Below are 13,275 nucleotides of genomic sequence, written 5' to 3'. Positions count from 1 at the left end.
TATTAGGTGAGATAAAGATTCTCAAAATGCATAGGAACAAACACTCACACATGAACAAACTTTATTCCACTTGCCTTTAGATAGCAAAGTCCTGCAGTTTAAACCAATTTAAACCAATACCAATTTTAGGAGCCTAATTCTAGCCCCTTTTCCTGTTTATTATTACTACACTTCAGGGAATTCTAACAAAAGCATTATAGAGTAATTTTTTCACTGATTTGATAGCTGGAACTCTGGTTCGCTACTCTGTGTGCAGTTAGCATCACTCTCTACAGCATTATTTACTTGATACTGTGGGATGATGGAGGACTGACCTAGATGACAAAGCCTATAAAAACATTCATTAAATAAGAAACAGCAACTAGAAATTAATGATTATGGTAATTGAATATAATAATTATTTTAACCTTTAATAAAAAGCATTGTAAATTAATGATGAATTTTAAACTTTTAAAATTCTAACTCCAGGGATTTATTTAAAGAATGGAAATGAAAAGAGAAGGTTTTTACATTCTAAAGCCACAGAATGTAGAACTTACTGCTTCTTAAAATAATGATAGTTTACAAATAGATACATATCTATATGTAAAAATGCATACTGTGTGTTATAATCAGACAAACAAGCATACATACAAAATGCCTGTAGTTTATCAAATATATTCATGTCACTGATAAATTTTGCTTCTTCATTGCTTGACTTATTTTGCTATTGATGACACAATGTATACCACTATTGTTTCAAGTAGACATTATTTTGTATAAATGCATAAATGAAAATTTCTTTACTCACTATTACTGATATTAGTGAATACTACTCTGCCATTTGCCACAGTGAGAGCCTCGACTTTGTGTGTGTATACATATATATTTAAGTAATAGTCTTACATCCACCATAACCTTCATACAACTTTTCAGTCTCCAATTATAGTTTAGATGCATATATATTTTAATCTTAGTACATCCTGAACTGCTTCCTTTAACAAACAAAAAATACCATCTGTTGTGAGAATGCACATGAAAGTATACTCAGACTTTAATTATACATCTCATGGCAAAATACATTCAAGAATGGGTCTAGGGACGGACATGTAAAATATTTGAAAACCAGACTGCAATGATTTCTTCTGCATGACTTGGTTCCTGTAAATGAAAATGTGTAAGCTTGGGATTTGTAAAATCTATGACTATCATCACTTTTTTCAAGTTATAAGGACAAAAATTTGCAATATAGTAAAATTTCACCTGGTAGCAAACCAGTAGTTGAATTTAATTACATTTACGCATCACTCAATGCTTGCACTCTGAAAAAAAGTATTCTCAGGAACTGAGTGTTCTAACTCAAACAAGTTCCTAAACAGGAATGACCTAAGGGCCAAGAAGATGAAAACATAATCATAGTAATATCAGGACAAATTTTAAAAGGCATATATGACAAATAAAATTAGAATAGTGATAAATAAACTTCTCTCAACTTCTATACATGAGTGACATTTCCCTTACTAATTTCAAACTGCTCTTTTATTATTGATTGTATTAAGTGTTGAGAATTAAGAAAGTAATCTGTTTGATCTTTCATTATGATCATAATTTATTTAAAAGACCTTTCAGTTTCTCTTACCTTCTCTTCGCTTCATACAGAAAACTACTTTAAATTTCACAAGTAGTACACCTCCTAATATCTTAATTTAGAAGAGCTTTTCTTCAATGATACCAATAAATCTCCAGGATTTAATGTTCAGCTAGATTGTCTCATTTTTTACTCCACGGAAGTTGTATTTTTATTCTTTTAATGTATGTTTCCACACATTCACGTTCAACAAACCTGACACTTACAGTAACCAAAGTCAAGAAAACACAATATAATGTATACCACATAAAAATGCAGGATATAAATTGATATATAGCAACTTCTCCTAAAGATCTACATACGTTCTCGTCACATCTTGTTCAATCATTGCTCGAAGCTCTTTATCCTGGAAAAATTTATTCCAAAGACTCTGAAATAAGGAAAAATAATTGTATGAAACCAAGACTTCTACTAATACTTCAGGCTTATAAACTACATCAGCAAAGTACTGTACAAATATTAACTAATTAATCCTCAACATTCCTGGTTGGTAGGTATATCAATATTTTATGGGAGATAAAGAATGTTGGTGACCAGCACAACATATCTGAGAAAGTCAGTTTAGATCAGAAATAAAAACATTCAAATTCCTGAATCCTTGTTCTAGGCTCATAGCATTTGCTCACTGGATGGCTGCAGGTTTGTGAGTTACTTGTTTGGGGTCCAGGAAGAGTATTTAGAATGGCAATGAAGTCAAACTTACCAGAACCAGCAACTCAACTGAAAAAAATTCAGTTGTTCACTCAAGAAAAAAGGTGTCTATCACTGGACTGTACCATGTTTCTCCTATGAATGTATGGAGTTTAACTGGACGCTGCTGCAATATCCATAATAAGAAAGTGTTTGGAAGTAAGTGTATGATAATCATATGTCCATTATGAAAATGACATCATTCTAATCCACACTGAAGATCAAGACTGGCCATTCTATAAAATTCTGAAAGGGAAAGCCAGAGTATTTAAAGCTCACTGTCAAAATAAAAAATACTAAATACAAGAATTTGAAGTAGGTTTAGCTTCTTCTGTAGCTATGCTTATGATCATTTTCATCCTCTCTCTCGTTTCCATGCCTTGTTTACAAATACTTTGTAAAGCTAACCTGAAAGAAGTCAGAAAGTGCTGTTAATTGTATGCTCCAGAAAAAGTATTGGAAACTGTATTCTTTATTTAAAGGGACGGTAACTTGATCAAAATACAGATGGAGCAAAATCTATAACAGTCTCCATGCAGGTTTGGTAAGTTTTCAGATAGCAGCAGCACCAGTGAATGAAATACAGTACAGACTCTGTACAATACTTCCACAATTTCTTGCCTCCCTGTAAACAATTCTTTGCCATGGTGGTTTACACTCCTCAGAAAGAAAAGAGAAAGCAAATTAATGCTGTCTATGGGGAGGTAAGTAAAATAACAAAACCCCATGTTAATTAGTTGCTATATTTGTGTTACAAAATGGGAAAAAACCTAAACTTCAAAAATATTTATATCTTTGACAATGTCTTACATACAGGGAGTACCTTTTTAACTCACAACTCTTTTCATGCAGCTACACCACATTTTGAAACTCTCCTGTCCCTGCTCCCGCCCTGGCCCATCAGAACAGAGGAAGCAAACAGAAGCTGCATTGCAAAAAGGAAGGAAAAATCAGGACACTAAATGGGTGTAACATTAAGTCACAGCAGAGGCTCAAAGCACTTTGCTCTTCATTCCTATGCCTGATTTGGCCTGTGGCTTTGCTTTATAGATTAATCCCCTGCCACATACTCTGACATGTTAACCTTTGTCTTCTACATCCTAAAGACACCAGAGGCAGAAAGCAGGTTGGGCTACTGGGTATAATGACAAACTACAGCAGAAATGTTTTAAATCCTTTACATTTGACACAACTTTCTGTCCAGCTGGATGCAAGAATACTTTGATGACGTGCACAGTCATAACAGCTGCAGAGCTCTCTCCTTCTAAATTAAATAAGGAGCACAGTACCACACTGTAAATGAAGTACGGGCTTCTGTTTGTGGACAAAACAGGAGTAGTATCACCAAAGATAGCTGAGACAGACTTTTTGGCTGTAAATCTCTTAAATGCAGCCAAACATATTGTTTCCATGGCATTAAGTTATTTAATAAAATTGATAAAAAGAATTTTGATGGTAATAATGTAACATAATTAATAGAAAAGATTAAAGATATGTGCTATAAAATACTTAAAAGCTTTCCAGGTATAACAAAATGCTAGTAGAAAACCTTCCAAGGTTGAAGAGTCTTCCAGAGGAGGCTACTTCAGTGTTCTGTTAACAGCGTTCACTTCATATTGACTGTTTAAACACTCCTTAAACTAGAGCCATTTTATGGATAAAATGAAAACATACAGTGATAAAAAAGTGTATCAGTTAAAGAAAGGATATGCTGTGAAACTAATTGTAGTCCAGCACCGATTTTTTGTTTACCACAGCCTTTCCAGAGTTAAGCCCTGAAAAATCAAAATATCAACCTGGAAACGGGCATTTCTAGTTTTTCAGCAGAACCTGTGAAACAATTGTCAACACAAGTCAGTTTGGTCATTTAGGAGTGAGATTTTAGCACCTGCCATTTTGCCTACTTCAGCAAGAACTCATTTGTCTTAGTATGAAAAAGATGAGAATTTTAGTAGCATGTGTTGGGTCAACTTACCCCCTCGTCCTGAGAGAGTGGGTTGTTGATTATCAGATCCTGCTGTCCTGCTTTCCGAGGGTTTGTAATGTGCTAGGTAAGAACAGGAAAAAACCAAAAAATCAAATCCTCTCCTGTTATACTATAAATATTAATATCTATGTCAAAGTATGAGAACCTATTTTGTACCAACTTACAATTTCTTTGATCTTATTGTAAGACGTTCTTAAGTCTGAAGTGGTTTTAATCCATTGGCTTCTATCTTGGGGTAGAACCTCCAGAAATAACTATTAGCAAAACAAAGTAAATGTAGTAAGTTCCATCAGTTTTACATAGCTTTTCATAGAAATCCTACCAGACAGCATAAACCACCCCAGAGAGAAAGAGAAAGCAAAGAGCTATAAAATATTCCTGGTTTTAGTGCTTTCTAGCCCATAAATAAGTTGCTAGAAACAACAGCAGTTCTACAGTGCAAAATTAAGCACTAAAGTCAACTGAAACCACAAACTCAAGCTTTGTAAACTGTTACAGCTTCAGTAAAGTTGATGGTGACTTCCAAGGCAGAAACAAAACGGAAAGAGGTTAAAAGAAATAAACAAAAATTGAAGCTATTTATGTAACACTGATGACCTAATGCAACGTGCTTAAAATGAACCACAAATGCAGAGCAGGAACTAAGCACTAAGGGATATATCCAATGTAAGACATGAAACATGCTCTAGAATTTTGCAAGACAGCTAAGAGAGTCAGTTTTGCAGGAAGTCCTTGAGAATGCCTACATCTCAGTTTTTTCATGTCTCTTTAAAAAGGCTTAGAAAGAAACATGCAGTGCAAAATACTATTTAATTGCATTTGAAACAAGGAAAAACCCCAGTATTTTCTTGCTTTTTCAATGTTTTTATTTGCACATTGTGAAGTGTTAAGAAACAGTAATACTGACAAACAGAAGTACTGACAAACACAAAACATTCCTAAATTACTAAAAAACCCTTTAAAATTTCAGAACTTAACAACAGAGCCCTAATCCATATTGGGACACTCAAATGAACCCTGTCTATTTTCTGAAATAAAACCACTCCTTGATTTAATTAGTAGACAGTGAAGTACTCGATCCTTGTGTTAGTTCAGGGTTTTGAGTTATGGCCTCCTAACTTAGAGACTTAAAAAGAAGCAAACTGGTAAAAAAATGCAGGTGGCATATATTAATCTGGCTTGCTGAATAAAATATTTTCATTAACTTTAAATTAGTTCAACGCTACATACATTTCAAATTTCAAACGTTCACTTTCATTCATTTATATAAAGGACTATTTTAAATTTCCTTTTATAGGTCTCTGTGCCAAAATGACGGTTGCGAAATTCCAAGAGAGGTAATTTAAATTGATTAGTGTTAACACACAGTTAATTCTACTAGAAAAATTTTTCTCTACTATCAGAGTTAGTGCATAACAGAAGACTTGATGTCATTGCAACAAAATTTGTTTGGACTTTATCTAGCATCTCAGTATTATCGTGCTTTCTTTCTCTCTTCCTTCCCCTGCTACTTTAAAAAATACAGTAAGAGACTCCCAAGGAGCTGTTGTGCTTCTGGAAGACCTTGCTTCCCCCTCCATCCAGCCATTACAAGAGGGATTGGTCTTCATTTTCTCATTTCACTGGGAAAACCTGCTAGCAGAAGCATCAGACTGATTTTAAAGCAGTCCCAAATTCCACAAAACCATAATTTTTTTAGACAAACTTCCTTTCTATTTCCAGTGCATGACTTCCCTGCACAGATACTGAGAGAAGAGATGGCTCTGTGGCACTCAATTTTAAACATATCACCAGCACAAAGATACTCTTTCTTATGATTCTTTTGCTATTGCCTGCTATTCAGCTTTAAAGCAACTCAATGTGGTTAGCAAATGTCCTATGAATTACAAAAATGAGTAGGAAAACATTGGGATGAAGTCTCTTGGAAAATTCATGATTCTTTGCATCAATAATCTTCCAGCGCATCAGGTAATGTGTTGATATATTGCAACCACAAACTGTAAATAAATATTTTCTCTTCTTACCTTCCAGCAAACACTACGGAACCTGCTGCTTCTCAGCTGCCCATTAATCCCCTTCAGCCGTATAGTTGCCAAGTAATTGTTGTTTACAAACAGTTCTTCCCATTCTTTACTGAAAAAGCAAAAGGAATGAACATTTAAACAAAAAAAGCCTTAGTTGATTTAAGGACTATATGACACTACACAATTTTGGATAAGCAGAGGAAAGGAACTTTTTAAAATGTATATATTTAGTTGTGTACCACTTCTAAACGCATGGCTGTTTTTTTGGACACATTTCTTCTTTGGATTTAATGAATATGTAGATCGCTATAATTATGCCAGCTACTGAAATTCATAATGTCTATGGAGGCTATTCCATTTCCTCTAAAATGTTGGTACTGCAGTTCAGTGAATAAACAAGAAAAATGAATATTAATATAAGCACATTCATGTTTCAGCTGTAGACAAAGAAGTACCTATTCCAAAAATATGCAACAGAAAAGTACACTGTTGACTGTATTAGCTCTTCACATGACGTATTTGCTTAAATGAACCTTCTTTTCTTCTTAATGTCAAGCTGGGCAGTTAAGCATCATAGAAGATAACTTTCCTTAACATTTAGTGCTATTTACTATTGAAATCACTCCTACTTCTTTCTACATGATCAGTTTTAAAATTTTAACAGGTGCTAGCAAATTTAAAAAAACATCAAAAAATTAAAAAGCCTCACTGTATAAACTGTTAAAGGCAAGCTTGAGTACCTTGCAGTACCTATGGCTGACTAGATAAACAACCTAAATATGCCTCCCAGGCATGCAGGCACCAGGGGCCTAACACCTGTGCCTCATTAATATACAAGTAAATCTGCTCTACTGGGAAACAATTGGAAATTAATTGTCCCAAACCATCTACTGAGTTTGAATAAAAGAATTAAACCTATATTTCCTGCAACTTCTACTGAAACGAATCTCAAGAACAGTGTAAGCCATCTGATAGTCTTCATAGCCCAAGACTTGCTCACAGACTTTCTGTAACCACTCTAAATTCCAAAGGGCAATTTCAAGGTAAAGAGCTGGGTTATGTGGAGGGAAATGTGTTTCAGATTTATTTTCAATGCATGTCCTTAAGGTGAACATCTCCTCCTCCCCCTGTCACATGGGAGACTATTACTTTTCCCTGGGAGACCAAATGAAACCAGGAAGAGAGAAACTACTATTATGACTCCAGGCTAAGATCTCACCACATTTACTTCGCTAAGGAGGGTCACAGAGTCGGTTATACTAAACACCAGCAAACTTTGGTTTTGCAAATTGCCCTAAATATATGCAAGATTAAGTTAGATAGTTTTCAGCCTTTTAAGCTGAGTTGGGAGAGTGAGGTTTTTAAAACTGAATTGTAAGATACAGTTGCTGAGAACTGTAGAGGAATGGACTTGGCAAGCCAGGAAATTATGGTCCTGTTCCTCTGTGACAGGAGCGAGCTCATGATCCATGCTGAGACTGAAAGTGCTGTGCTTGTGAATGTACCACCTTTCAGCTAGGACCATATTTCTGAAAAAAAAAACAAAAACAAAAGGCATTTACTTCTGGATCTTGAGTATTAATTACTTTGAAAAGCGAAGGTATTCCAGATAAGAGCAAAGATGACTGCCACAGTGTTAGATTGCAGGGTTTAGAGCTGTCTTTAGCTTCTCCCAACTGCCAGTACCCCCAAGTGATCAAAAGAGCAGCAAGTCATTCCAGTGGTGTGGGGCAACTTCTTTCACTCCTCTCACATCCCCCACTCTCCAAGTCAGAAAGACTATCTGATCATTTTTGCCTCCCTGTCTCCCACACATCCTCACCTTCTGCAGGGAGCTGCCTACGATTGTTTACCATGATTCTGTCTCCTTTAAATACAACGTATGGTATATAGCAGACACAGCTTGAGAAAAATCTGGGCCTTTCTTTCACAGTCATTTATACTTCAGTAGCTACAGTATACTATGTCTATCTAAATAACCCTCCTGTTTCTATCACATATAATATTCTTCATTTGCCATGGTAAATTTTGTAGCATCATTGGCCATTGTAACTCCTGCCAAGCTACCTCCCTAAGGTAGCTATGTTTTAAGAGTGACACATTCCCCTGTGCACACAACAGGTCAGACTCTGAAGCTATTCACATTGTTCTGCAAGTGGATGACATTCCCTCAATGTCTTTGAAAATGCCAATGTGTCAGCTGAGTTAGCAAAAGGTTTCAACCAGTGCAACTGTGAAGAGAAAGAACAGAGAGGAAAGAAACTCTTCAGGTTATTTTTCTCACCAGCTGCTGGAAGTGATTGCTACACAGTAAGAAAGTAATTTCAACACTTCTGAAATTGTATTAGTGCAGATATTATGCCTTTCTTTTTCTTTTTTTTTTTTTTTTAATGTAATGCAATTCCGAACACGTTTTGAACCAAATTACTTTTAAAACCGCCAAAAGAAATTTGGCAAGATCATATCTCCTCTGCATTGCCGGTTGGCTGCTGGGATCACAAAAAAAAAAAGTTATAAGCAACTGAAAAAGAAATTACTTGGAAGCTGGAATCTGCTTCAGTTCTAGTAAAGCTGAATGATATTTAAAATCCTTTCTGAACAGCATCCACTAATTCATTTCTCAACTATTTTGAATGAAGACTAATAAATTAAGCTTTACAATTCTAGAGACTGTTTTAATAGTGGTAACACTTCATAATATCAACAAGCAATCAATTCTAAAAAGATAACATTTAAAATTATATAGCCCTACTATGTAAAATAATACCTAAGAGCCTTGTTAACCCAAGATTGCAGAAAACCCATTGGACAACATGAAACAAGCAATGAAGATTGGAACTGAAGTCTACCACATCCCATTTGCTTCACTGAAGTGAAGGACTTCAAGAGCTAATTGGAACCACCTAAACTATGAACAAGCACATGCACTTAATCAAACTAGAAAATTAAATGCATAATCCTGTGTTATACCACCTTTAGACAGTACAGTTAAAGGCTAATGTCAATGTTAATGTTTTCTGGTTATTTTGTAAATATTTTTCATTTTAGATTCTAATTTGAGTATCCTGTCTAATGCACTATTGTGCATGTTGTAAAGTCTTCATAATAATAATAATAAATACATATAATATAAGACTTGAATAAGAAAGAAATTATTGGCGTAATATTTCTTTAAGAAACTTAATTTCACATGCGTTATCTCTGCAGTAACTGTCCAATGTGAAATATCTACTGGCATGAGTCAGGGACAGTTGCTTTACTTCAAGCGGGAAAAGTGCTCAATATGTATGAAAGAAAAAGCAGGCAAATCAATGAAGAGAGTCATTCTGCAAGATTTGTTCATAGTTCTCATAGTTCTCATCTGTTCCTTTCCATCTTTTGAAACATACACTTATGTCATAACCACAAGAGTTTAAATCTCTCTGCCAAAGAATTTTATACTGGGGTCTGCTCTAATACACACACTTTCTTTCTTGTAAGAAATGAGGCTGACCTCTGAGCAAATCATACATAATCTATTCTTCTTTCTTTTCAACAGGACATGATTCGTGGGTGTGATTCTTGTTAAGACAATTACAAGCATCAGATTTTCAGATACAGAAGCCTAAAGTTTGGAACAGAAGTGTTCCTCTTAGTCGACTGTTAGTAGAGAGCACAACAAGCAGGACTTTACACCAGGAAGTCTAACTAAAATTTTACATGCACTTAAATAACATTTTTGAAAAGGTATGTGAACCTCTAAGGTCTAACATCTTAGTAAAAGTCACTGGAATCTCACTTGTGCTCAGCTATAGAGGAACGAGCAACTATAAACACTTCCAGAATGCAGGACATCAATAACGTAATGAGTCGCCTAGGAAATAACTCTGAAATTCAAATAGTTCCAAGGGCTTTATTGAGACAACATTGAGCTGGTGCGTGTTGGGGAGAGTTTCTTCCACTGATAGGCAGAAGCAGAACACCTGCCTCTGGCTCTGTTGCTAAATTTCGATTTGCAGTATAATGGTAAAACCAGTACATCAAGCATAGATATGCAGGAGAATGCAATGGTAGCCCATTAAAGCTCCTTGCAAAATAAAGACTCCTTTGAGGAAGAAGAGGAAGAAATACAGTTGAAGGAGACTGGTATAGCACAGACAGCAATCACTGCTACTCAGCTTCTGCATTTGCTGATTTAGAGGATAAAGCTGGTAAATTGTATGAATGCAGATCCTGACAAAGTCTAAAACTAGCGTAAGAAGTATTTTCGTTACTATCATGTTCAGACAACACCAAAACTCTGTGGAAGACATTAAAACCCATAGAAACGTAAAAATGTGAAGAAGCACATGGAACTACCATCTACGTCACTGAAAAAGGGCAAAAGATTCAGTTTTGGGACTACAGGGACTCAGACCTACCAGGTAAATATTACTGTCCATAATTCACTTTCAGGTGAAACTGCAGTTAAAGAAACCAGTATCTACCAGGTCATCAGACAGTGTGTATCATTATTTCGACTTGCGCATTTTTGAAATATTTCATGCAAAGTTTTGAAATCCCTTTTTTTTCTTGTGTCCTTGCTAAAACAAGACCAAATTGATATTGACAATAACATTTAGATAACAAAGAATACTCCTCAGTGTACGGAAGAATACTGCTATACTACTGAAAGGTATGAACATTTGCATACATATTTAAGATTTCAATCTAAATCTCAAGCTTATTCCATCCTCTAGACCAATATTAAAGGATAAAACAGATAGCCTCAGAGAGATCCAAAGAAAATTCTTGAGCAGTGCTGCCAGTACTGGCAAAAATCATCTTAAAACAATGGCATGTGTGCTTCCAGAAAAGCCAATTTCACATTTTCATACTGGTTTTCATCTTCAGAATGTGCTTTTTAAAATGTTGAGACCCAACTCGGCTCCTCAGGGGCACTCAGTGAAGCAATAAGCTACTGAACAGGCCATCAGAAAGAAAACCAATTCTCAAATTATTGTGTCATATGTTTTGCAATATGAGATCTTTATCGATAGGAACATTCAAGTATCTATATTTGAATATTTAAACAGAGGCAAAAATTCCTTTCAAACATACTGCTTAAATCCAAGAAACATGCATAGTTTGTATTATTTATTACGCCATAAAATCAACAGTTGAGAAAAAAGTGAGGCAACTGCCAGGAATGTAATAAAGACAGAGTTAATTCTATAAAAGCAGAGGAAAAAAACCCCAATTGAAAGGTAGTATCAAGTAATAAGGAGCAGAGTTTCTAAACAACATTTCTGAAACATACAGATTTTTATTTTCTACCCTGAAAATCCACTTGACAGCTTTAATGTGAAGGCTTATCAGTCTGCTTGGAAAATATATGTATTTTCCTCTGTTTCTCAAAGTCCTGCCTCAGGATACGTGGCAGAGCTAACAGCCATGTAAGTGTGAATATGCATGGCTGTGTTGCTGGGAGGCTGCACATTCAAAGGGCATATTTTTCTAAACAGTTCAGGTTCCATCTACTTCTGGCTGACATACAGTTAAAAAGGTTTGCATGAAGAAAGGTAAAATCACTTTCTTAAGGCAAACATTCCAGCAAATAAAGTTATTAGTTAGCTATGCTCTTTAAGCTACCAGTGTGCGCATAGCACAGTTCAGGGAACTGAAACAAGGCTGCACTGGCAGCAGGATGCTTTGCCAGCACCCTTCCTAATAGCACTGACGCAGAACCCCAAGATATCTTTCTCCATATTCCAAATTGTCCACTTTGCCTTGGCAGTTCTCAGCCAAAGAGCCAAGTTTGGCCTTTGGAGAGTGGATAATTTCCAACCCTTTAACACTTTAGCTTTCATAGAAGAATTCTTGTTACAGCCATTTCAAAGTCTAAGTTTCACCAGCACATTTTCCTCTACATACATTTATAGAATGCTGAGACAAAATGTAGATATTATGTTCAATTATTTTTATTTTTATATTGTAACTGAATTTGCCAGTTGCAGGGTCAAAGCTTTCTAGTTTAAATCCCCCAGTGCCTTTGAAATCCTTTGCATGTACATCTAGAACATTTATTTTCTACTTCTCCTGACTATAGAGTTCCTTCCTGCTGTTTTACCCTTCACTAGCTCATACTCACAGCTAAGCAGAGCTCTGTGAATTGTGTGTGTTCACATGCATGCAGCCTTGTTACAGAAACAGACATGCATTCATTAAGAAACTGAAAAGGTAAGACTTTCCTGTAGGACACAAGTTAAATCTACAGCTCTACAAATCATGCAACTAAAAACGAGATGTAATTGTGCCTCCTGATACTCAGATGGAACCTCATGTGCTTCTGTCTGTGCCCATTAGCTCTGATCTTATTGCTGGGTGTCACTGAAAAGAGCCTGTCTCTGTGTCCCTTCTACCCTGCACTCAGATACTTACAGACTTTGAAAAGATGTCCCAAGCCTTCTCTTTTCCAGGTTGAACAGTCCCACCTCTCTCAGTATTTCCTCACAGAAGAGCTGCTTCAGTTCCTTCACCACCATAGCAGCCCTTTGCTGGCCACTCTCCAGCACGCCCATGTCATTCTTGTAACGGGGAGCCCAGCACTGGACACAGCATTCCAGGTATGGATTACAGGGGAAGGATTACTAACTCTGATCTGCTGGCAGCACTGCTCCTAATGCATCCCAGGATACTATTAGCTTTCTTTGCTGCAAGGGAGCATTGGTGGGTCATGTTCAAATTGATGCCTGCCAGGACCCCCAGGTCCTTTTTCCAGGCCCCTGCATATTATCTACGTCTCCACCTTCCCTGGGGTCAGGGTAAGGCTAATTGGCCTAGTTCCCTGCATCTTCCTTCTGACCCTTCCTGAAGAAAAGAGTGACATTTGCTTCCCTCCTGTCCTCAGAAACACCTCCCAATTGCCATGAAGGTTTGAAGATTACTGAGAGTGGAAAAGTAAAAGAAATTCATAATGAAAACCACTT

The 13,275-nt window shown here is 36.2% G+C and overlaps 1 protein-coding gene across 8 annotated transcripts in view; it reads right to left on the bottom strand.

Annotated features, from left to right (window-relative positions):
• The window catches only part of TBC1D5 (TBC1 domain family member 5), a 316,694-nt gene that overhangs the window by 137,760 nt on the left and 165,659 nt on the right, over positions 1 to 13,275 (bottom strand). For all 8 annotated transcript variants that reach the window (XM_032108463.1, XM_032108473.1, XM_032108445.1 and 5 more), the window contains 4 exons: positions 6,329 to 6,437; positions 4,469 to 4,558; positions 4,293 to 4,364; positions 1,930 to 1,997 (listed from right to left, as the gene is read on the bottom strand). In XM_032108463.1, coding sequence (XP_031964354.1) covers positions 1,930 to 1,997; positions 4,293 to 4,364; positions 4,469 to 4,558; positions 6,329 to 6,437 — 339 coding nt within the window. The remainder of the gene's footprint in view (positions 1 to 1,929; positions 1,998 to 4,292; positions 4,365 to 4,468; positions 4,559 to 6,328; positions 6,438 to 13,275) is intronic.

Source organism: Corvus moneduloides, chromosome 1 (assembly GCF_009650955.1).
Source record: "Corvus moneduloides isolate bCorMon1 chromosome 1, bCorMon1.pri, whole genome shotgun sequence".
NCBI lineage: Eukaryota > Metazoa > Chordata > Aves > Passeriformes > Corvidae > Corvus > Corvus moneduloides.
This window is presented reverse-complemented; position numbering and strand designations above follow the sequence as displayed.